This window comes from Geospiza fortis, unplaced genomic scaffold, assembly GCF_000277835.1.
Source record: "Geospiza fortis unplaced genomic scaffold, GeoFor_1.0 scaffold2, whole genome shotgun sequence".
NCBI lineage: Eukaryota > Metazoa > Chordata > Aves > Passeriformes > Thraupidae > Geospiza > Geospiza fortis.
In genome coordinates this window covers 392,732-418,600 of record NW_005054366.1, presented here as the reverse complement: position 1 = coordinate 418,600, position 25,869 = coordinate 392,732, and the positions used below count along the sequence as shown (strand labels likewise).

At 39.9% G+C, this 25,869-nt stretch overlaps 1 protein-coding gene across 1 annotated transcript in view; it reads right to left on the bottom strand.

Annotated features, from left to right (window-relative positions):
• Positions 1 to 18,493: 18,493 nt before the first annotated feature.
• The window catches only part of SYNM (synemin), a 19,635-nt gene continuing 12,259 nt past the window's right edge, over positions 18,494 to 25,869 (bottom strand). Inside the window, 2 exon segments of the mRNA XM_005424223.3 lie at positions 18,494 to 23,037; positions 23,039 to 25,757. Of these exon segments, the coding sequence (XP_005424280.2) occupies positions 22,131 to 23,037; positions 23,039 to 25,757 (3,626 nt within the window). The 3' untranslated portion in view covers positions 18,494 to 22,130.

The following is a 25,869-nucleotide window of genomic DNA, read 5'->3' as shown; positions in this document are numbered from 1 at the left end:
CCCACCCCTGGCTGTGGGCTGAGGGGCAGCGGGCGGTTCTGGTGGTCCTGGTGTGTCGGTGTTCGGGTGTTCCCGGTGTCCCGGTCTCTGCCGGTGTCCTGTTATTCCCGGTGTCTGGTCTCTGCCGGTGTTCGGGTGATCCCGGTGTCCCGGTCTCTGCCGGTGCTCAGGTGTTCCAGGTGTTCCCGCTGTCCCGCTCCCTCAGGGTGTGGTTCCATGAGCGAACATGAGGGCTCCACTTGCCTCCCCGGGTGTTCACACAGCCCCCGATGCTAACAAGTCGTCCCTGATTAATCGCTGATAAAGGAGAACATCATTTGCTGATAGAAGTTGTGCTCAGGGACTACCCTCTCTACCTTGCTGCCGCTGGCTTTTATTTCTGTGTTAACACAGAGTGGCGGCGCTCAGAGGGTCCTGGCTGCACCCCCCACCTGCCCACCACGAGCATTTTTACCCATCATAGTTGCCCTGTGGAAATGTTTTGATTTTATGTGTATTCACACACACTAGGATGACACATAAAGGCTTGTTTCTGTCTTGTCAGTTCTCTGCTGACAGCAAATTCCCTCATCCTCAGGGTATTTAATATCACCGGGCATTAAAAAGTTGCTTTTTGCTGAAGATCATCTCTACAGCTGGCTAAAAAAAGAATCTCAGCTGCAGAAATCCTCTTTACAGGTTCCACAGACTAATTATTATAAACTGGTCCTAACGAGATTCACACAACAGGTCTGCAGGGTTACCAAGATGAACACCTTGCAGAAGATATTTCTTTCATATATTCACATAACTTTCACTTGAAATAAATCAACATGCAGAAAAGCTTGAGATCTTTTCCCTTGCAGATTCATTTCTCTCTTTTTCAGTTCTAAATAAAGAATAGCAGCTCTTAATGGCTCATTTGTCATTTTCCTGCACTTGAAAGACAATAATTGATTGTGACAACTACACTTGCTCCATCTTACTTTGCAATCACGTCTTTTTGGAGTTGTTTTTTTTCAGAAAAAAATAGATAGGGTTTTGTTGAAATAATTTACCCTTCAAAATTCACCATCCTCCATATTTATCATATCATTCTGTATACATGATTTCTTACTGTGGTTGATAGCATTTGTCTGTTTTTTTCAGCTGATGTTACAAAGTGGCCTGCTTGTAGACCACCATGATTTTAAAAAAAGCAAACACATCACACTTCTTAATGTCACTTTGGTCTCACTCTATAAATATCCGAGAAATTAAAAGTTAAGCTTATTTCAGACCAAAGTAGAAGCTGAATATGAGGACTTTTAGCAACGTTCCTCAGAGAAAATTCAATGTGTCAAACCAAATGTACTTCTCCAGAATACTGAGTCATTGATCAGGACAGAAACTGTGTTTATGTCTTCTACTGAAATAGAAAAGGAAAGATGAAGCTTTTTTTCCTGGGAGACCTGCTCTTAGCAGAGCTAGGATACTTAATGTGTTTATTACACATAAGTTGTAATGGTTTGGGGTTTTTTGGTTGGAGATTTTTTGAGAGAGTAACAGGTAGGAGATAAGATTGCTGCACTCTGCTATTGTTGAGAGAAAATTGTGTCTGTTCTTTTCTGCTCACACCAACTCACATCACTTTTTCTTGAGTCTTTCGCCCTGAAAGGTCACTCAGGATTCTCTTTTTGTTGTTTTGTGTAGCCTGAATCATCACACTCATTCATTCTCTGTTTTTTCTCCCTCAGCCAATTCCATGGTGATCTCTGAAAAGTGCTGCTCTCAGACCTGAAAGCTGATCCCCAAAGCTCTGATCCTGCCCAGCACAGGTGTCCAGTCTCGCTCGTGTAGTCACAAGGCTAAAAATGATGAGTGGAGCAGGGATATTGGAATCTGATCTTCATTTACCTCATGGTTGCCAAGTTATTCTCATCTAACTTGTCACACTAGTGCAATCTCTCTGCTAAGTAAATTTTACTGGCTTTTTTACCCTAATTTAATTCTTATTTTTGTGCTTCTGAGAGCATGGGGGGCTTGGCTTTTCCATCTTGCTAAGAAGGATGGTTGATCTTATCTGTGCCTACATAAAGAAACTAATAAAACTTGATTTGAAATGCCAGTTTAAAGTAGATCTATTCAAGTAGCTTGCAGTTGTTAGTGGCTTGAAGATCCACCATCATCTGGTGGTTTACTGGAACAAATTTAGTGGCTGGAGCAAATGGGCACAGCTTCACTGGTGATCCCTTGTGTGTGCTGAAATCACACAAGGCAGATGAAGATAGTGTGAATAAAAAGAGATGATGCTATACCAGATTTATTACACAAGGCAACTAATTGAGACTGACAACTTTGGGGAAATGTAATTGGAAATACCTTTGCGTAGTAAAACTTTATGCCAATTTTTTCTTTTGTTTTGCTGAGTGAAACATGAAGAAATTATTTTTATTGAGGTTTTTATGACAAGTTTCCTAGCTCTCAATATCACAGACCTACAAGATCCAAAGTATCTCAGTGAATTTCTGAATTTGAGTCCTGAACACTGTGAGGTTCTGCCTCCCTAATAATCCTGCATGAGTCTTTTCCCACCCAGTGCTGTGGATACCACTGTTATTGAATCATGTGCATTAAATTAGACTTTGTAAATTTGGAATATGATAAAATACCCACTTCGCAATTAAAGGTCAGTTTTTAGCAGCAGGAAAATTCAGTGTGATTGATGCATGACACCAAGAGAGTTTCTCCTTTAAGGTCAGGTAATTACCAAGTATTTTTATTCTCTGCTCTTCAGTATGTCAAGTAGCAGTATGAAATAGGCTTTCTTGGACATCACAGTGTTCTGAGAATTATGGTGAGGCACAAATCCGTCAGTAAACACTGAGCTCATGCAGCTATGCCTGGTGCAGAGAGGTCTTGTGGGCTGGAGGAATCTTCTAGGCACAGATCAATCCAGTGATCAGCAGATGGAGTTCAGCTTTCTGTAGGTTCTGGTGTGTACAAGTGTTAGCACAAGTGTGTGAAGCAGTAGTGACCCAGCCTGCTGCATCTGCCAGCTCTCACAGCCAGAGAACATCTTTCCCATGCTCAGACTGGAGAAGAATCTGCTTAACACATGCTTGGGACATTTGGAGTGTTCAAGGAAAATGGCAGAGCTCTCCTTTACATGGCAGGGGTCCAGCACAGGGGCTGAATGCTTTGTCTTCTGCTTATCCCTAGAAAATAAACATTGCCTGGAATTTTGAAAGCTCTTATGCAGTTGAATATGCAATTTCATTTTCCTGCTCTTACAGACACCAAGGGGTGGTTTTCTTCCTCATCTGAGGACTAAAATCTTCCATTTCTTCAATTTCTTCTATTGTTCTTTGAACAAGAGCCGAGGGCCTTGTGTCATCATCAGGTTCTGCAAAGACTTGAAGAAGCAAACAGAACATTTCCAGTTTGCATCCTTTCTTGTAGAATTTCAAATCTTCATTCTTCTTACCCTAGTTTTCACTTTACACTATCTTATATAAGATGTTTTCAGTCAATCCAGATTTCATATACATAATGATACAAGATTCAGTTGGTATAAATGTCAAGAATTTTGCATCTATTCTTTCCACAGGAGGTTTATTTTGCATCATGCATCATTTGTTGATTTGTCTCTTGTACCAGAAAGAAACAAACTCTGTAAAATGTTTGGTCTTTACTAATGGAGAAAGAATCCGTTCTCCAAAAAGTCCTTGTTCTTCCTAGGAAGTCTTTTGTAACTTTCAGTTAGTAATTTTAGTTTAGGGACAAAGCTCTCTTATTGGAGTGGAATAAAGTTACAGTGACTCATCACAGTGCTGCTGACTGTGATTCCTCAAATGCTTTAACTCTGCCTTTCTGCAGCAGTACAAAAGTGGGAAGGCAGATGGAGCTCCTGCACACCAAGTGCCAGCATGCCAGTATTCAGCCTTTAGACATCATCCACCTTTGGCTCAAGCCTTTTTATTTCCAGTTTATTCTTTATTGTATTTGTTAAACTCGAACTGACTCCTTTTTCAATGGCATAGTAATGCTAGTGAAAAACCTAATTTCAAAGGAAGTTATTTGCACTGCCTGGTATGCTTCAAGTCAGCATTGCTCAAAATGGAGGCTTTTAAAACAGTTTATTGCTAATTTGGGCTGAACTCATTTTTGAGGGAAATTTCCTGGTAATCACATTGATTCTGTTGTGTAATAGACTCCCAAAGAAGTAATGGAAAGCACTGGTCATTTGGACAGGCTGCATTTGGAATGCAACAACCCTAATACAGAATAAGCAAGCAGTGGATTTTGTCCCTGATCATGCAGTTTCTGCTCATTCTAAATTCCCACTGATCTAATTAATCTCAATTGGAAAAAGAACAATGCCTCACTGACTGCCCCAGAAACCAAATTCCTCTGTTAATGTGTTAAGCAAATACAACAATAGGCAGAATCAACATTTCTGCCTCTGCTCCATGGGGAAATCTCAATGTGGGATCATTGCAAAGGTACCAAACCAGCAGCTCCCCATGGCTTTTCAGCTGTTAGTCCTTTAAAGACTGTGAAAGGAGCATGAGGCTGATGTGGAGGTATTTTTTGTTACCTCTTGTTGACAAGATAATCACAGCTTTCAAATTAATTTTAATTAACCAAATATTATTTTTCAACTTGCTGACATTGCTGTATGTCACAAAAGCATTAATGAATAAAATTTTGTTTATTGTTTGGAATTCACTTTTACGAAACTCTTTAAACTTGACTGATTTGGTCAAAGTCCCTTAAAATATTGTCTCCAGTTTTGCTTCGTTCAAACCAATAAAGTAGTAAAACTTGAATAGCAAATTTAGACAGCACACGGACACTTATTATTTTCAGGCAACAAATAGCATGAAATGTTCTTTGGTCTATTTTTATGTGTCCTCAATAATATTATTTTTTACTACCGCCTTCAGCTGCCATTGAAGCTCTGTGGTGGTGATTTCTCTCCATCCTTCTGCCTGCCCCAGGTTTCCTTTATTTTCATCTTCACTGCATTTCCCTTCAGTCCAGCTCAGATCTGCTGAGTTCATAATAATTGTCAAAAGATTCCCAAGTATTTCTAAAGATTCGTTGGATCTAATTTGACCAAAAGTTGTTATTAATTCAACTGAAATCAGTAGTTTTAACATTAAGCATTAATTATTCTGAAGTTGTTCCTTCTTCCAGATACCAAACCTACTCCAATTCTTTTACCTATGTCTATTGCTGCCTAATGTTATTTTTTCTCTCAGCCATTTATTCTTCGGAGAAGTCCCACGATCTGGTGCTGAAACAAATTCATATCTTGTACAGACACTCCATATCATCAGCAAAGCTCCATTGTTCCTATAAATTTACTTTAAAACTTTGATAAAATATTAAATCCCTATACTCTCACCCACACAGTTCCATAATTTTAGCACATATAGGCTTGAAATGAAAGTATTTTAGTGACAATACACACACTTGAAATAACATTTTTATCTATTTATGAGATGTTTGTATTTCCTATGGAAAGGTTTCAAGTGAGGTGCCAAATGTCTTGGTTGTATAAGGTGACCAGTTTTGTAATTTGATTCTGCCATTCATTTCAGAAGGGTGCTAACTCTATGACCTGTTACATTATGATAGAAATGAGGCAGGTGGTGAGCTATTTTTCATTCCAAGGGAATATAAATAGTGAAGGGGGGCAGCATGGTGTATATGCAGCTCTTTGATTTATGCAAGCATATTGTGGAACTTGTTGGAGGGAAGTCAGATATAGAAATCTTCTGTTCTTGAGACCAGTGGGAGATTTGCTTTTAGAGACCTTGCTGGGTTTCTCCTTTTCATGTCAACCATGCATCTGGTTACAGTGGGGATCTGACCTTTCTTTTTATTGAACACTCTAGGAATAGCTTAAATATACACCAGGATGCTCCACGTGCTGGGGAGACACTCAATAGGCTGTTTCCTGTCAAACACAATCTTTAGTTTTTGAGAGCAAACCAGAAAAGCCAAAGAGCTTTCTTTTCTTGTTAATGCTCTGTGTTTCCTCTCAGAGATCTTCCATGGGAATTCTTGAGCACTTTGTACTGAGAGCTCTGAGTCAGGAACCACAGTCCAGGCCCACTGGGCTGGGGAGCCCTTAGGCAGTGGTCAAGGTCTTGGACTGCTGACTCTGGGTACTTTTTTCCAAGTCCACACCTCCTTCCTGCTTTTGTCACATTTGCACCACAACACTGATAAAGATCTTTCCACATTATAAAGTCATGGCACAATATTTGTTACCAGCTCCCCCTTTGCTTGGTGTAAGAGTGTTTGGGACAAAATGTCTTTGTGTCTGGCAGAGCTCTGCCCCCAGGGAGCTGTTCCAGGCCATATGTCTGGAGCAGGGTAACATCTTCTGCCTGACCAAAGGAGATAATTCAGCCTTCATTCAAAAGTAAAATGAAGACTCAGAGCCATTTCTGCTGAAGCTATTTCACTGAACCTATTTTTCATTTTCCACCAAAGGCATAGGAAAAAGAGCCATGTGCCATATAGACTCTTCTAGAGATTAATGCCCCAAAATTCTGGGCCAGGGAAATAATTAGGTCTGTTAAACCCTTTTTGTGCTTTTAGCATCATGGTCAATGAGTTCAAGCTTTTCAAATATGCATTATATACTTAGAACAGCTCTCCTCTATAGCGATGGCACCTTCATAGCCAGGGATAAGCCAGGGATACACATTGTTACAAATTAGAAATAGCCCCACCAATACAGCCACAGCTTCATTACAATCCTTAAATTAATGTGTGTTCCTTTCCTAAAATAGAAGCCAGCCAACCAACTACATACAAAACACAAAATTTGCCTACTGAGGAATAAATCCCTGTGAGCATCCCAGTGCTGCACTCTGGTCCCATGTTGGGTAGGGCTATGGATAGATGCACTGCTATCAGGAAATAATTTAATTCTATTTAGATGTTTGAAAAACATCTAAAACCAAAGGAGAAATTTATACCAGAGCTCTTTTTTGTGGTTTATATTTTTGAAAAATGGGCATTCTCTGTGTACATCCAGTCCTTAGAGGTGGCTAATCTGTAATGTGACTCCTGACAAATGGACCAGTCTGGATTTGGGAAAACGATGTGGATTAGTGCACCACGATTTGGCCTCTATGTTTTAAAATATCAGTCTAAATAATCTTAATATTCCCCTAAATAAGTGGAGAAAGAGAGAAAACTGATATTAGGAAATGGAGAAGCCCACTTCCCTGGAAGATTTATGTGGTACAGTATGCCAGCCTTTAACAGCATATGTCAAGGGTGTAGGGGTTGATGACAGGGTATGTTCTATTCTGCTGATGAGAGGGCTCAGCTCTCAGTGACTTTGGCCACCCCTGAAGCAGAGAAAACCATGGCAATGAAGCAAATAACATTTTCCTACTTCCATTTGCAGGTGTTTCCTCCTTGATCTCTTCACCACACATGCCTGACTTCCAGAGCAATTCAGGATGAATGGCAAATCCTTTGTGTTTGAAAAACTGTCCTTTTCCTTTGGTTTCTGTCCTGAAACCACATGAAACAACCACTAAAGATACTTTTCCTGGCTGAAAGAAAAACTCAAGGACCAGTGCACAACAACAGCATGGAAAGACAACAGCAAAGTTAAGTAGATAAAAACATCACAACATAAGGGCTTAAAAAACTCCCAGTGTTCTGATCTCTGCTATCAAAAAGTCTGAATTCAACACCTGATAGGAAAAGAGTCCAAAACCCACAGAAGATGAACCATGCAAAGGGGACTTTCCTTGTTCAGTAGGGACAGAAGTTATGCCTTTATATTCAGACACAGCAAGTATTTGTTGTAGGGTGCTCTGTTAATTTAGCTACAGCATGTTGTCCTATTTGATTTATTCAGATTTTTCAATTTTATCTTTCCTCTTCAAATTCTACCTGTGGCACAGAACTCAGCAGTATGCAAATATTGCAAGAACATTGCAACACATCTCAAAAGTATTTCTCTGCGCTTTTATTTATATAAAACTAGAAGAGGGGAGGATCTTTTTTGCAAAATCAGATATTACTTAGTAAAGCTGAAATTCAGCTCAATGTGAACTCTTCCATTTGTTCATAATATTGGATTCCACATTATAGCTCTAAGTGCAATAATATGAAATATCCAAGGGCTTGTACAGATTCTCATCTTGGGAAGTTCAATGAGAGCAAACTGCAGTGAATGTTAGTGCAGGGAAGAAACCAAGCTTCTTTTTAGAAATGGGTATCAAGGAAGAACCAGGGTAGAACAGGGCTCTTGCAGAACTGAGTAAATGATTTTAAAATACTTCTAATATATTTGCTGCAGAAAGAAGGTCACTCAAAGATGAAGGTAGGCCCATATTCTTTAACCCCCCTACCTACACCAGGTAGCCAGGGCAAGCAGATCAGTTAAATGCAATGTGTGGGGAGAAAATAACATTTCCACTCAATGATTTATGCTCAATATTTCATTGGTGTATAAAAGCACTGCTAGCAAAGTAGATTGTTGCATATTTTAAAAGGTTGTTTCAATTGATCAGAGACAGGAAGGCCATGAAAGACTTGTAGATGGCAAGTTTATAAAAGGAAAACAAATGGAAGGGAAATAAAATCCTTTTCCAGCAGTATTTGACTTTCCCAACCCATGTGATAGAAGCAAACTTCTCATTTCATTCCTGACACTTAGCAGTATTCCCCACTGTTTTCAGATCCCTTGGACTTTCCTTCTTTCCCATCACTCAACGAAGAGATAAGTTATCTTCAAAAGGCTTAGATATAAAGTCTAGTGAAATTACAGAAATAGAAATATGTGCTAATCAGAAAAGCAAACCTACTCTCATATCTAAGTTTACATGAATACTATCAGTATTTAAGCCAAAACCATTTGATTTCCCTTGTGCTTCTCTGTGTTTGCCTCCTTATTTTGACTTAGCAGTTAGATTATTAGCTTTGCTTTCTTGTTTCAAAAAATTCAGAAGAAACACTGCAACAATTTCCAAACAAAAAATTTCTCAGTTTTTGCTGAGCATTGTGGCAGGGAGAAGAGCTTTGATTTTGCCAGGATACTGCAGGCTTGATTCAGCCCCAAGCTCATGGTGAATTAAACATCTTTGTCCTCTTTTTTCACACCTAACCTTCCATCACAGACTAGAGCTTTCCTACAAGGCTGTTTGTTTTTTTTAAATTGTGGCTGTCCCTTCATTAGGTAGCACCATAATCCTTCAACTTCTGTTGCATTTCAGCAAGTTTGCAGCTCTGGATTCAAGCTGGGTCTGTACAGCTGCACTGAATCTCCAGTGGGATGACAGTGATGACCACTGGACAATGGCAAACAATCCACAGCCAAACTCACCAGAGCAGCTGATAAGGTGAACAACACTGATGACTGCAATAGCACATCAATTCCAGCTACAGATTACTAAGCAGCTCTTTTCCCAGCAAACTGCAACTGCACAAGTAAATTGTCCACTTCAAAATCTCAAGTGCTTTAATTTCCTGGAGCTATTTACACGTCTTGGAGACCACAGGGAGAACTTCCTTAAAAGGGTAAGAAAAGCCACTGCTCTTCTGCAGCCAGAAGAGTTCTTACAAACAGATCATCCTTCTGTTCTTGGGCTGATTAAAGGAAGAGCATGAAAAAAATAAGAATATTTTGGAATCTTATTTCCAGAGGTGAGAACTTTTGCAAAGACTTTTATCATCACTTCCAAAAGACAGTCAGTTGCAGATGACATTAAAGAAATGTCTTGACTTTTGTAACATTGCTGATGAGAGGGGATCACACAGGTAAACCTGCCCTCAGAACATTCAGGGCCTTAGAAATTGAAATGGAATTGCACTGAAGGCAAATTGAAGGAGCACATTAAGGTAGAATATGTTGGCAACCTCACCCATCCTCAATTTCAGTTCATTTCAAAGAAGGGCACAGATGTCCATTCTGAGGCCCCAGATCAAGGTTCTCATGTTATGACTATTTATATTTGACTTCCTGACACTCCAAAGCCACCCAGACCACAAACAATCATCTCCCCAAAGCCTTTAGAAAAAGGACATTTCCTCCCAGTTCCAATTTTTACTGCTCATACTGGTTTAGATGAATGCAGAAACAGCTAGGACAGACACATTTTGGTGGGTTTTTTTTTTCATTTCAACTCTGCATCTGCGCAATCAGTTTGGAGAGGGGAAGTCTATGGGTTGCAGTTTTATTGTTATTTTCTATTCTGCTGGGTGGCAAAATGATAACCTGAGGCAGACTGGCCTTACCAGGGTGGCAGCTGGTGTCAGAGCTCTATAATAACACTTCTCCCCAGCACTGAAAAGCATTCAAGGCATTTCCCTTTTGTTTACAGCTCTTCCCATAAATGATATTAATCTGAAGTAGAGCTTGTGAGGCAAAGAGCACTTCAGTGTAAACCTTCTGAGGGTGATACCAGCAGCAGAGCTGCACACAGGCAGCCTTGTTAGGAATTGTTTGCCTCTTTGCTTTTCAGTGCTTGAGCCACTTCCAGACTGTGTTCTTTAAAGAGCATTTGCACACAGTCTGCACAAGGAGAGAGTTCTCTAACTCTGCTGTCCTTCCCCAGATTATCACTGTCCCAGGTCAAGGCTGAATTTCCACAGGGCACTTGGGCCATGGGCACACTCATTCTGGATTCAGTTCTATTTGCTGCAAACTTTCCCAATTTGTATCATCCCTTATGCTATGCTAAACACATTAGTACTTTGCTTAAAAACTGTTGTATAAATTAGGGTATGGCAGTTTTTGATATGACAATCTAAAAAGATGCTTTTTCATGAGAGAAACAGCTGCAATGAATTACTTGCTTGTCACCCAAAAAATAACACCTATTTAAATTGACAAGAGTATAGTGTTTTCATAGGAAGTGCTTGTATCATCTTCACATTAAAATAGCTGAGGGGTTTTAAATCTATGGCAGCTTCACTTTCACTGCATGTATATCTTGCATGTTCACTTTAAAAAATATTAAGGTTCAAATCCTGCACTCATGATTCAATTATTTGTCCATTTTGTTGAAAAAAAAAAAAAAGAAATCAAGATGTACATTTCTGTATAACTGAAGAGCTAATAATGTTGTTTTAGCACAGCCTCTCTGCCTATCAGCAGGATTTCAGTTCAGAGATGTTCAATGTCCAAATCAGTCAAACTGGATTTAATTCAGACATCCAACTCCCTCAGGCCTGGTTGGAAAATGTCAGCCTAAAATAGCTTGTGCCTGAGTAGAACAAACGAGAAAGGCACTTCTGATGCATGTATTTGTATGTCCAAATGTCACAGAGTGCTGAGCAGGGACTGAGCCCTGCCTACAGCACTGAGAGAGCTCTCAGGAGCTGCAGGAGTTCCTCCCACCTCCCTGAGATGAGGGCCAGAGCTCCTTGGCTTCACCAGGTTTGAGCAGTGATTACAGGACAGGGTGAAACAGCTGTCCCTGAGGTACCAGTTACAGGCTGGCCCAAATGCCAAGGCTTTGCAAGGTGAGCTAATGCTCTAAACAGGACCCAGGATCTGGGGTGACTTACCAGGAACAGAATTTAATGCTCCTCAGTAACATAACACAGAAAGCAGTAACCATGCCATGGCAGCTTTTAAACAGGATGAAGTGAAATGTTTCTCACCTTCATTTTCAGTTAGAAGAACAGGATATCAGAGGTAAATCCACAAAAAAAAATTAATTTTGTTTGTGTTTCAGCAAGTGAAGCACAGAAGAATTTACAAACATCTCTTTCAAAGATCAGTTGTTAATTATCTGCTGCCCTTAAACTCTCCTGGAAGGAAGGGAAAAGCTGATCTGAAAGGTGCAGAAAGGTAAATAAAGCATTTAACATTCCAGAGAAAATGCAATGTAGCCACAGTTTTGAGAGCACAGGGCCAGCACACAGCAGAAGGGAAAAATCCTGAAATGTGTTCTTTAATGGGCAATTGATGAGCAAAATCCCAAAGAATTTATACGGGAAATGTCTTTGATTCTTTCACTTAATAGAATGAAATCAGTTACTCTGTGTTTTGTCATCCTGAGGCCATTTTAAAGCAGCATGACAAAAACATTCTAGTAGAAATAAAGAATTCAGCATTATCACCTTGATCTAATGAAATCATTAAATATTCAGAAGTTCTTAAATATTTTTAAACTTGCTCATCATGTTTATTTATAGATTTATTATTAAAAGCTAAGCGTCTGGACTTTTTTCCTTTGCAATAGGTAATTTATACCATTTATACTGAAGAACAGCAAATTGCTTTATTTTTCATTGTTATGAAGAACTACATTATATTTCATTCAGATTCCTAGCAAAGCTGCTTGTAAACAACACTTGAATTAACAAATCAATTAAATTAAAATAAAATTCAAACAATCCAAAGTAAAATTAGAAAACAGATTATTGAAATTAAATTTTTTTTACTATAGGTTTGTTAAAAAATGTATCTGAGAAAAAAACCATTTTTTAGCATTAAAGATTATTACTTGATATTAGAATATTTAGTTAATTCCTAAGGGATTTTTTAAATATAATTCAATAATTGAACTGGCTATCTCTATCTTTTTTTTTTGCTATCCTTTTTCCATAGAACAGCAGCTTACCATGAACAGCAAGAAAGAAAATACAAAGAAAAGGAAAACCTTGGGCAACATTTGTTCTTTTTCCTCACACAGAATTTGAGAGAGCCATTCCACAGAAAAGTTTCACAATTAGACATTTGCTTTGTCAGTCGCAGTTTGCTTCTCTTGTTCCTAATAGAGACTTTAGTTGCATTTTTCCACATTCTGTATTTTGCAAATATTAGCACAGAAAATTTAAAGACAAAAACTCTGGTGAATACATTTGGATTTAAGGATAATAATGACAGTCCCAAACTGGAACTCAGAAGACAATGGCAAGCTCTTCACTCTATTCACACAGTTTTGGATGAGGCAGTTTTCAAAAGCAAGTTGGCAGAAATGCAGGAAACTATTACCTGTCCAAGTTAAGTCACAGAAAGTAAACTTTTAGGGGTTTCTGTTAGGGTTTTTTTGTTTGGTTGGTTGGTTGTTTTCTTGGTTTTGTGGCTTCTTCATAATGCTTCCTGCATTAAAATGAAGAAATTGAGGTGCCAGCACCTGATGTTGTCCTGCACATCTCATTTAGGTACTCATGTCCTGACTTAACTTAGCTCATTTAAGATGCAGGGAAGACCTGGATTCTGTAATAAGTAAGACTTATTTTCAGTTTCTTTCACAACAAAAATTGAAGCTAAAGAGCTGAAGTAAGAGTTGGCATTTTTTCCTCTGCTCTCTGACCACCCCTTAAGTGTTTTGGTCCCTGTTTCTCTCACAAAAAGCAACTGTGCTGCTGAAAGAAGGGAATGAGGCTGGCTCCATGCAGGGAGCCAGGACAGAGGGGCGCCAGGAGCGAGGAGTGGCTGAAGGGCACACAAATAGAGCACACATGAAACCCAAGCAGGTACAACCATTAGCTGGAGAGCTGGCAGTGCTCTGAAGATGCTTTTCAGATAGGCGTTTTATACCCTGGCACATCTTACTCTGGCTGCCTCTGTAATGAGCCAGGGTCCTTCATCTCAGTAACAGGAACTTGGCTCATCCCAGGCAGCCACAGAAGCAGGGAAGTGCAAAAGCAGGCACTGAGGATAAATCCCATATTTGTAGCTGCTGCTGACTCTGCTGGAGGATCCAACGCTGGCATCTGCAAGCCGTAACTCATGGAAAAAGTTACACTTTTCAGCTCTGCCATCTGATCTTAACCTGTGTGCAGCTTATTTCCTATTCCATCAGCACTTGGGAAGGCTCTGCCTGGTGGGAGGCACTGCTGTGAGTCAGGGCATGGTGGCCACCAGCAGAGCCCCAGTGCTCAGGGCTGGGACAGCAGGGAAGGTGTCCATCCACTGGGATCCAGCCGTGGCTTGAACAGGAGTTTCACATTCCCTGTGTCACCCTGAGCTCACACTCACCCACGTGCTGTACCTGCAGAAGCTGAAGGAGCTGTGTTTGTCCCCTTCTGGTGTCCTTGATGCCGGAGAGCTGTTGGCAGAGCACTGAGGGCACCCTCCTCAGGTGACAGGGCCCATCAGCCAGGGTCTCCTCCACTCCTGGGAACTTCCAACTCAGCCTGTTCGATGGCTCTGTAGCTCTATGAATTTGCCTGGTGGCTCACAGCACAGCTCAGATAATGGGGAGTTCCTCCCCTGCCCTCTTGTCAGCAGCAAGGGCTTTATTTGTGATATCACAAAATATTTGCTCTGTTTCAAGACAAAAGGAGAGGGGATGCTTCTACTTGCTTTCCACAAATAATCTTTGTAATCTTGTTCAAGTCCTAAAAGGGAGTTGCTGGGTTCCCTGCTGATATGTTTGATCATCTCCTGTATCAAGTTAATGTCCCACTTATTTATTTTAATGACATGAGACCAGGGCCCAAGTATGAGGCATCCTTTACTGGTCACACCCTATTAAAACAACAGCTCAGGAACATGCTTTGCTTTTTCCCCAAGCAGAAAGGTTTTGTGTCAGGATAGGAGGGATCAGTAAGTCATCAATATATTGATTGGACTGCCAGCAACTGCTTCACATGTAACAATGTACTTAAATTTAACAACTCAGTGGGTTGATTGTAATAACAAGCACGTCCTTCCTAAATTTCCAGAAAAAGAGAAAATGAATACATTCACTACAGAACCTTATGGCTTTGTTCTGACAGAGAACTAGATGCACTCAGGGATGCCAGCACAGTTTCACTGCCTTTTTTCACTCTAGCATTTATGTACACTTAAAGTGAACTCCCAGGCTTCAGATCAGGTGACTCTATTTTCACCCACAAGTAAGCAAAGCCATATTTGGGGTCACAAAGAATAAACAGCAGATCCCCAATGTAGATTTTATAATACAAGTAACCTATGGTCATGCTATTTCATCCTAGTTGAACCACACCACAAGACAGACAGTTATTAAAGAAAAAGTGGGTGATATTACATTTCCCTTTAAATAATAAACATCATGTTTTATATTTTGGTAACGTTCTCTCTTTAAAACAAAGCAATTATCCTGCTAGTCCTCCCCTCTTTGGTAAATTCAGTGTGCAAAGTAGCATTCACTTGTTACAAATATTAAAATAGCTTGATGGATTTTATGGAAGTGCAGTCTTTATCTTCAAAATAGAAACATCTATAGCAGTCTAAGAGATGTTATAGCTCACTACATTTTTTAAAAATACAGAACAGTGTAATAATTTAATTTTTTCCCTAATATATAATTGCTCAGCAGCTGATCTTTTCCTTCTGCAGGAACATTCCACTATCCTACACAATAATGTGCTGTTACTGGTCGAACTGGAAAAGATTTATTAAACTGACCAATTCTTAGACATTTTTCAATGAGAATTGTGCAATAACTCATCTGATGCTGAGCAGCAGCATCTAACAAAGAGACACAACTTGCAAAGCCGAGTCCACGCCCCAAAAGTTGCCCAATTCAGGACTCAAACAGCGAGGCTGGTCTCTCAGCATGGGCTGCTTTTGTGGCTGCTCTAACAGCCCATTCTGCTTTGTACCAGCAGCTGCTGGGGTAGCTTCCAGCAGAGCTCTTTGGAAACCATTTCAATGGAAGTTTTTCCAGATGTAGGTGTGAGCACGCCAAGCGCTCTGGCTCTCCAATGTAAAAAGCAAACTGGGAGCTCACCCTGGGGCCTGAGCAGAGCTTCAGGCAGTGCCCAGCTCCCAAATCCTGCCCTGAAACACTGCCAGGGGTGCCCAGGGCTCAGTCTGGAGAGCGGCACCAAAATGTGGCAAAGTCTTCCTACCCCTCCTTTCTTTTTCTCCCTCTCAGAATACAAATTGTCTAATAATCTGCATAGAGGGATTTTATCAAGGCTTCAGAAAAATTATTTAATATGCATAATACAGAAAAAGTACCTGCTAATACTGTACATTATATGTAATTACTGTCTCACACAAGGACAGAATAGACTGCCAGCTATCCAACCCACCAAATTATTTACCATGCAGTGAAACAGGATCATATGGAATAAATAAATTCTGCAAAGGTCCAGCTTATCTAGCATTAAGGCATCTTTATAATATAGGCAGTTCTTAGGTTATAGGAATTCCAAACTTTAACCCTTCCCCTCTTCACAGAAACAGATGTTTAGCAAAGACTGATGTCAAGGCATTATTGTACAATTACAGTGTTACTCAGAGTAACACTATTTTTCATCTGTATATACTAGGAAGAAATACATGTATTTGAATTTTCTCTATCAGTTTACTCTAGTGAGAGCCTAAGAAATCTGTATCATAGAATTGTACATTGTATTACCTTCACTGCCAAATCTCATTTGGCACCCACAACAAAAAAGGACTGACAGCAACTTGAGAAACCACTGACATATTCAGAGCAAGGTTTTAATTAGATCCCTTCTTGGCTGAGCATCTTCTTGCATCCTGTTAGAATCTCTATTCCTTTGCACTTCTCAGAGATATTTAGGCACAGGGAGTCACACAAATGCCTGATGGAAAAGACAGATGAGTCAAACTGTTGGAAAGTTCCCCGGGCAGCAGCTCAGATTGCTCACTCACTCCTTGGGCTTTTTCCTCCACTAAATGTCAGATGTGTCACTGATTTAGCAGCCACTGCCTGAAGAGATTTGATTCGTGCCACCACTGCCATCACTGATCTTCTTGGTTAATTCCTCTGCTTAAGTGGTAACAGCAAATTGTGGCAGAGCTGGTCATAGAGCATCTCTGTGTTTTCACAGGATGGAACAATGGCATTAAGTGAAAGTAAAGCCAAAATTAAGAGAAAACTCAACCAATCTGAAGCTGCAGTTTCCAATTATGCAGAGTTTTCTTTTTAAAAATTTATATTAAGTAGCTGGGTCTCCTACAGGCACACTCTACAAAACTAAACTAAAGTGGCAAACAGCCTTGAGCTGAAAATAACAGCCTGTACCTCCCTGCCTGTTCTGCAGGGCCACAAAAAGGCTGACAAAGCAAAGGTCAAATAACACAGACCAAAACACTGAAACATCAACCCACCATGAGTCCCCCTCTGACTCCTGACCAAAATCACATCATGACAAATAGCAGGAAGAGGAAAATAGAAGTTTCAGCATGTCAGAAGCATTTTGGTTACAGTGTATTGCTTTTCCTATCAGGTATATAAAATGTGAAGCAAATTCTACCTAGTATTAGGGTTCAGCATCTCTTAACTTTCTCACCTGGAAAAACTTGACCAAGCAGGTGTGATTCCAGCAGTAAATTCCTGCCACACCAACCTCACGTTATCATTTGGAAATGGAAATCAAAACCAGTACCAGTGGTTTGGGATAACCCAATAGCTGGAGATGACATCTTGCAAAACCCAGAGTTTTTCCTAGCTGAAGAAAAGGTTGCTTGTTATTTTGTTGGTTGCAGAGATAGATCAGGAAAAAGAGTTTTACCTTTTAAACCATTTAAATTTGGAGTATGAACAAACATCTTTTATTTCCACTTAATTTTAAACTCTCCTTTTCAGAATACTGAGACACCCCCATATTTTCAGTGCATCTTTAAAAGTTATCACAACTGACAAGTTGTCAAAACCAGGAAACTGAAATTTTGATGTACTGAAAACCAAACCATTTTGAGTGCCATTCCTTCTCAGAGAAACACATCAAGTTTCAGAGAAATCAGATCTTCACCATTGAGAGTTTTAACAGCAATACTGATTCACTTAATAGAGCCTGAAAACATACTTTTTCTGACAGAGGCCATTTCCAGTGGAAACTATTTTGCTGATCACTTAACCATCTTCAGATTATGCTGTGATTTAGACAGTACTTTCAGATATTTTCTTCCCTGTTTTGCAATATATGGAGAATGTGTGCTTTTTTCTCAGCGTATAAAAAATGGAGGATCTCTTCAGAAAGTCTCACTCTTTCACATAAAATCTCATTCTGACCCATTTCTTTAATTAAGAGAAAACTGGGTTAAAAGTATGAGTGATATTTTCATTACAAATCAGTTGCATGGTTAAAAAGAAAGAGGAACTTTACAGTACACTGAGGGGTACCATTTAAATATATATATGTGTGTGTGTGTGTATTTTTATATATAAAACTATTTTCCATTAAAGATTTAAATGGGTGTAAAACAGTTTTCTTTACTAGAAAAGGGTAAAAGTTAAGACATACCTTGGTCAAGTCCAGGCTCCAAGGACAATTATGATGCTGAAATCTCAAGGAATTCCACTTTCTGTGTTGCTTTATACTCTGCCTCTCCCACTACCTGTGGCTCCACAACCACTGCTGGTCCCCACGTGCTGTGGGCAGTTGGAATAAGGAATATGCCATGTTCTGCCATCATTTCTATTATCAGCCTGAAAGAGGTGAATCTTTGCTGGAATGAAAAATTAGGTTCATGCTTTGAACCAAAATTAGCCCAGCCTGAGAGAAAGGTATTTACAGACATTAAGTCCTTTTTCTTGGACAGTGCAGCCTTAAAAACATCAGACAGGAAGAAAGAGAAACATCTGCATTGATTTTCATTGTTTAATACTCAAGAGTGAAAAAGTGTAAAATCACAAAGCTTATACCACCACAAAAAACGCAGTTTCATTGCAAACGACCAGAACACAAGCTGCCTGCAAAGTTTCACACAGCTGACATCAACAAACCCAGGTTCAACATTCTGACCGTCTTTTGAAACACCTGCTGTTCACAAACATCAGCAGCACAGAGCTCTCGCTATCTCACACATCCTTCTTGATCTTCCATGCTCTATTTGCTTCCTAGACCAGTGGTTTACACATTTGAAAGAACAGTGCCCCACTTCTGGTCTATATCAGCATAGAAATACAGAGTTTTTACCCTCCCCAAAATACTAATTATATTTGAAAAGCGTTTTGTTTAATCCAAACTCAGCAGTAAAGTTTTTATTTCTATTTAATAAAAAGCATAATATGAGTAAGCTTCAGAAGTGCATGCTGACTGAGGGTGTGTCACCAACCTGCTCAGCCACAGGATATAATTCTTATGCAGAAAGTGATCACCTTGGGTGAGTTAGTACACCAGGGAGTAGGTTATGCTTGCTCTCATTAGTAATTCATGGACCTACAGCCCCAGTTCTGCACATGCAGCCACGAGGGTGCTGGATATGTCTGTCCACCTAAATACACTCTGCTGTCTGAAGGTAGAATTATCCAAAAGTTACCATTATGTCTAAATGTCTCAGGTTAATAGGAACTAAGTGGAAAATGGGTTGCTTATATTAAAACCTTTTTAAAACTTGAATTTTTTTATGTGAGGCAACTTTGTTTTCACAGCCTTTCTTCATGCAAAGGAACTGTGCCTGAAATGTTAAAATCTTTTAAAAGTCATGCTAATGCACATTTCCAGTACTCTACAATAACCCAGCTTCCCAATAATTGATTAAAATCCTGCTCTTAAATAAAGTTCACTGAACAAATTTTTCCTCCAGACTATCAAAACAGAAATGTATCTTGGCATAACCTACTGCATCTGACAGTGATGTGCAAAGGAAATTCTGAAGAGCTGTTGTTGCCTCAGTGGAAGCAACACTGATTTTAATTTTTTTAAATCCTTCAATGCTAAGGGCACCTACATTTTATGAGTCACTTGCTCCTCACTGGTTTATTCCCTCACCTTACCTTATAATCCTCTCAGCAGGTGAAGATAAACAGAACAGTTTTGGCATCATTGTTCCTAAGGAGCACCTGAATCTGTCAAAGATTCCACAATGTATTCAAAAATGGGCTTGGCATTGTAAGTAGCTTCTTGTTGGTTGCTAAATATATTTTCTGCAGATATTCTTGTACAGAGAATGGTAAGTCTTGAATGAAATTCCAAGAAAACTTACCTCATTATTTTTACCTCTGTTGCTTACTACAGACCTGACTTCTTCCTTCATGCAGTTATTTGATACTTGAAGTACAGAATCTGATTACTGGCAGTATGGCACCTAGCTGGAAAATTCTGGCTTATACATGATTATTAAACACAGAGATGTTGCCACCTTTAAAATCATACTGTAAACTAAGGAAACAAAAATATAGGATGAGATTAGAAGTTTGATAATAATCAACATCCTATTTATAAATGGAAGCACAAGCTCTTTTCTGAGCATATAGGAATAATTTTGAAAAAAATATTATCTATTACACAGTGAACAGTATAAATAAGCTTAGATTACATGCCTTTAGTGCTTCTACACAACTCAGTTTCCTAATCATTTTCCAGCTGTTGGTGGAACTTCCAATTTCAACAAATGATTCCAGACAAAATGAGGAAAACATTCAGAAAATTTTGCAGTGCAGATAAACCTCATGAGTTAATCTTTGGAACATTAATAGCTTTGTACAGTTTCAAACTTAGTAAAACTAAGGCACACATGGATTAAACTGTCCTATATCTGAGAGAGCAGGATATGTCAGTCAGCACGGAGCTTCTCAGCTTTGCATTTACATTCATAGTATAAAGCAGCAGTCAGCTTTGAGAAATCTACTTCTGCTAATAGTAAGGAATCTGAAAAGTGACTAGTCATGCCAGACTAAGATAGTCTAACTGGATTCTAAGATGGATCAGCACACACAAAACTAGGCTTACATAACCACAGGAAGAAAATCTGGGAGTCAGCACTGGCCGGGCTGGCGCTGCTCAGCCACCCCCAGCCAGGTGTGTGTCTGCTCTGCAGAGGTGGGCACAGTGAGTGAGTGTGTGCTTGTGTTTGTGAGCGTGTGTGTGCAGAAACAGCAGCTTCTCACCTCTGTTTGTTACTTCCATACGTGTCCAGTATGGCATTCCTTACCCCAGTGACAATTTTTTGGCTGCTATTTTTGTTACTGCCAGCACCGCCCAGGTCAGGCCAGCCAGTGGTGCTGTGCTGGCTTCCAAGCTGAACTTATAAAGTCACTGAATTATAAACTGAAATTATGTCCTTCATTCAACCAATGTGCAATTCAAGTGAAATTAGCTTATTTGCAAACGATTTAAGTAGAAGGCAACTTTGGCCTAAGGCACATGTTACATTCAGAGGAAAAAAACAAAGGAAGAAAAACAAATTCAAATCTCAGGTTGGGTTTGCAGGGGGAGTGATTGAAGAGGACATCTTGTTTGTAAACAAAGGATTATCTGGGAATGAGCTGACACACAATGATCATAATTGTCATCAATGTCATTTGTAAATTTCCTTCTAACAGGACACATATCAGCTAATTTCACTGTGTTAGGAAATTAGGCACTATGTAATCATGTTTGACACTTCACACTTGCCTTTAGCAATACCTAGTATCAGGTAACCCATAAACTGCAAAGTAAGTTGAGGTTGCTAATGTACACAGCCACTGCATCTGTAAGGAGTTCTCCTTACCTCAGTGGGAACACTATCCAGTCTAGTTTTTAAATTTGTTTTCATTTTAGAGATATATTAAATATACTACTGTCTAACCATAAAATTCACTATTTCTCACCTGGAATACTGTGAGAAATTCTTACCTCAGTGTTATCTCTTTCTTTTTTGCACTGCATTCAAGCTATAAAAATAATGTCATTTTTGTCAATTCTTGCTATGCTTAGTTTGATCCTACAGGATCATACTTAATTTTATACCTGTAATAACTGTCTCTTATAATGTATGCATTAGGTATTGCATATAAGCACACAGAAATGGAACTGAAAATCAGCTACTACCACTCATTAGTCTCATATTCTGTTAAATTTGTGGTTAGTAGCTTGAGATTCAAATAGAATTGCATAGTAATATTGTAGTAACCAAGTAGAATACAGTATTAAGAAAAAAATAATTTGAAAAGTCCTATTCAAGCACACATTTAATAGATGTGCTATAAAACAAACAAAAAAAATAGAATCCTCTGAATTCCCCAGTAGCAAATTCCTGTTTCTATGGGTAGAAAAATCTGAAAATATTAGACACAGAACTCTGAGGAAAAATATTAATAGCATGATCTCTCCCAAAAATAAAATTTCCAATAAAATAAAATGTGCTGAATAGAGGCTTAAATTCAACACTTCTCAGTCCACCATTAATAATCTAAATATTTTGAGTGTTTCCCCATCCCTTTTTTTCTCTTAAAAAAAAAGGATAATATAAAATAGGTATAAATAAACTGCTATGTAGGCTTCATCAGAGAGTCCTTTCAGAACCACTGTCCATCATTATCATTCTCCTCATCATCTTCCTCCTCATGGTCCAGGTAGACAAAAGCGACTTTCTTCTCTTCGGAAGTATCTGACCTTTGGCCGACCGTTCTTTGCAACTGCACAGTTTGATCAAAAAATGATTGTTCCACCACCTTTTCACCCTGATCTTGGGAAAAACTGGAGAGAACGTAGCCACTTCTTGTGCTTTCATTCCCTGCAAGCTGGTTGCTTTCAACGATGACCTGCGGCTGCCCAGCAGAAGGCTCTTGCTTGCTGGACACCAGCCTTGCCCCTTGCTGTTCTCCACTCTTCACTGCAGATGTTCCACTCATATTGGAAACATCCATTTGGAAAGTGTAAGCTGTTTCCCTGGAGCCTACTTTAATATGCTTCACAGAGCTGCTGCTCTCAGATGACTCTGCTATTTGTGAAAGATCTTCCACCACTCCAGCAATGGGTCCTGAGAAGACGATTTCCTCAGCATGAGTTCCTGCAGGACTTATTTTAACGTGCCTGAAGGCTCTTGAGCCTCCTGAAAGGGTCTGGTCTTCCAGTTCAGTGATTTCTGTGTGCTCAGAGACAGGCCCCTGGTAGATGATCTCTTCAGCTGTCATAAATCCCTGGGGACCCATCTGGATTTGTCTGACTGAACTTTCTGCCTGTGAGAAGTCCCTCGTGCTGCTGACCTCCACTTTACCGGAGATGGGTCCTTCAAAGATAACATGCTCAGTGTGAACCTCTTTTGGGCCCAGCCTGAAGTGCCTCATGGATCTGCTGACATCCACAGCCCCTTCAGCCTGGGAAAGGCCATCGGAGCTATTGAGTGCCAGAGAGTCCGAACCCAACCCCTCAAAAGAGACTTCTTCAGTCACTTGACTTGATCCTACTGTGACACGTCTTGTGGGTTGATACCTTCTGAGAAAGATTTCCAGAATCCATCTCTTCTACAACTGTAGTAATAGGGCCTGTAAAAATGACTTGTTCTGTGGTTTTGATTTCCTTGGGGCCCAGTTTGAAGTGCTTCACAGACTGGCTGAATTCTGACAGCCCCTCTCTCTGAACAAGATCTTCTGAGGCACTGAGCTCCAGCGTTTCAGAACCAGGCCCTTCATACAGGACCTGCTCAAACCCCTGGACTTCTGCTGGGCCAACCCTGACGCGCCTCTGGGACTTGGTCTCATCAGCTGAGTGTGATGAGTGAGAGGCCTCTCCATAATCTGCAGTTTCCGAAACCGAACCGTCATAAACGACCCTTTCAGTGGCATGATAGCCAGTGCCACCACTCCGCCTCGTCATGGAGGAGCTGTAGATCTCTTGGTCAGCAAAAGGAGTGTATTTGTCACTGTGGGAAGAAACTTCTACACTGCTCCTATCCGAGCTCTCTTTCTTCAGGGAGTGTATTGTTGCCTTCTCCTTCTCACTTGTGATTACTTCACCAAGCTGATCTACATCAAATTCATCAGTATTAAGGGTCTGGGACAGATTGACTTCAGCGACAATGGTGACTGAGCCCCCCTCCTCCTTCTGATCAACTTTTTTGATATCAAATGCCAAGTTACTAGCATCCACTTTGCTGTCTTTTGTTAATGCAGAGAGCTCCTCTTTCACACTTTCTGGGAGACTGCCCTCCAACTGCTCCAAAGCTTCCTTCAACTGATGTTTAGGGTCTTTTGTTTCCTTGGATAAAAGCCCTTTTATTGAAGTCTGGAATTCATGGGGAATTTTAATTTCCTTTTCAATAACAATGGATTCAACATGGGATCTTTCACCTTCAGGACGCTCTTTTAAAATATGGGCACTCGCTTCCTCCCCCACCACTTTGTAGGTTTCTTCTGGAGACCTTGCACCTTCCTCTCTCTTACTTTGTGTGCCTTGCAAAAATTCATCTTGCCAAGAATATTTAATAGTTGATTCTTCTTCAATATGAATTTGCCCATAGACTGAGTCATCATCTTTTTCATTAATAATAGGATGCTCATCAGGAACAGATACAAAATATTTCTGTTCAATAGGTGAGTCATCTTCCTCGATTACTTCTTCCACGTGAGTGAAGCTCTCATGGCGCGGTTTCTTCTTTTTGACATCTTCATACGTGAAGGTGACGTTTTGTTCCTCCTCACCATAACGCCTCTCCCTCTCAGGGAATGAATCCTCCACTTCTTCTACTTGGAAAGGTGTTAAAAAATCAGTCCTTTCATCGGTGGTGTAATCCAGTGGCTCCTCTACAATCTCCACATTCACAGACACGTTCTTTCCGCTCTCGCTTCCTTTCAGCCCATGATGGACAATATCTTCTATCTCCTCCTTGGAAGGAGTCCCCTCAACGCCCTCTCGAATCACTTTTCTAACATCTTGGTTTGATAGATGTCCTAAGTCACCTTCATCAGAAATAGCTATGTCTTCTTGAACTTGAGACTGCACTGTGAACTCAGTCTTAATTTTCCCTTCATCTTCTTGTTCTTTCTTATCAAAATAGGTCACTTTGGTGTCTGTTGACATCTGTGAACTAGAAGACTGTGTGAAACTTTTAAGAATGTCAGCAACAATATTCTCTGCTATGCTTTCAGTTGGCAGAGCTCCCATTTTATGGCTCCCATCCCTAATTTGCTCTTGATCTTCCAGACTGGACTCTGCTTCTGAAATCCTCACTTGGTGAGTTTCAGCAGACTGAGTTACATGTTCATCTGTTTCTCTTCCTATGGAAGTTTTAACACCTTGTACCCTTATTTCTTTATTTCTCTGAGGCCCTTTGTCAGGAACAGGCCTTTCAATGCTGATTGGTATCTCAATGACATCTTTGCTTCTTGATTCCGAGGTCATAGTTGCATCTTTTTTGGTTGCTTCACTTTTCAAAGTTTTTGCAGCAGAAATATCACTCCCTGTTACCTTCTGGGTAACTTCCTCATGGATATATTTTTTCTGCTCGGTCTTCCTCCCAAAATCAACAGTTTCTTCTATAAAAGATTTCTCATCAGTTTTCTTTCTCTCATCCTTTGTTTGTTTCTCCAGCTTATCTTTTTCTTTCAGCAGAGACGTCTTCTCATCTGTTGGCTTGCTGCCTCCTCTTTTGTCTTTTAGTGTGGTCCGAGTTTCAATTATAGTTTCTTCATATTTAGCTGGTTTTGCATTGGTAATCAGCTCATAAGCTGGAAATCTGGTGAAGCCTGGTTTACTTCTTTCAGCATCAGGCTTGTGGTCCTTGTCTGATCTTTCAGCATGTGCTGATTCTTTCGAAAAAGATACTGTGGATGAAGTTGTAACTTCTGTTTTCTTCCTTTCTGGAATCCTCTTTTGCTGCATTTCAGTGCTTCTCCAGCTACTGTAGTCTGGAGTAAATGTTCTTAGTTCTTTGTGGTCTGTTACAATCCTTTCATCCTTTGTGACAGTCGTTGAAGGGCGATATGTTGAACCCAGCAGGTCCCTTCCAAAAGTTCTTCCCCCCGTTGTTGTGTGTGATCCAGCCAGTGTGGAGTGGGCTGAGTAATGTGCAGAGCTGCTCATATTTGTCACTGGCATTCTGTGCCTCGTGTCAGTGATCCTGGGAGCTGGTGAAGCTTTACTTCTATTACTTTCTTGATAAGTAGAGTAAATATCAGTGTAGTTATACAAAGTGTTTATAATATCTGCAAAGAGAGCACAGGTGACCAAGCATTAAAATAATGGTTTGTATTTAAAATACCATCAAATAGAGGGCATGAACTATGAAAACATGCACTATGTTTTATGAAAGAAATA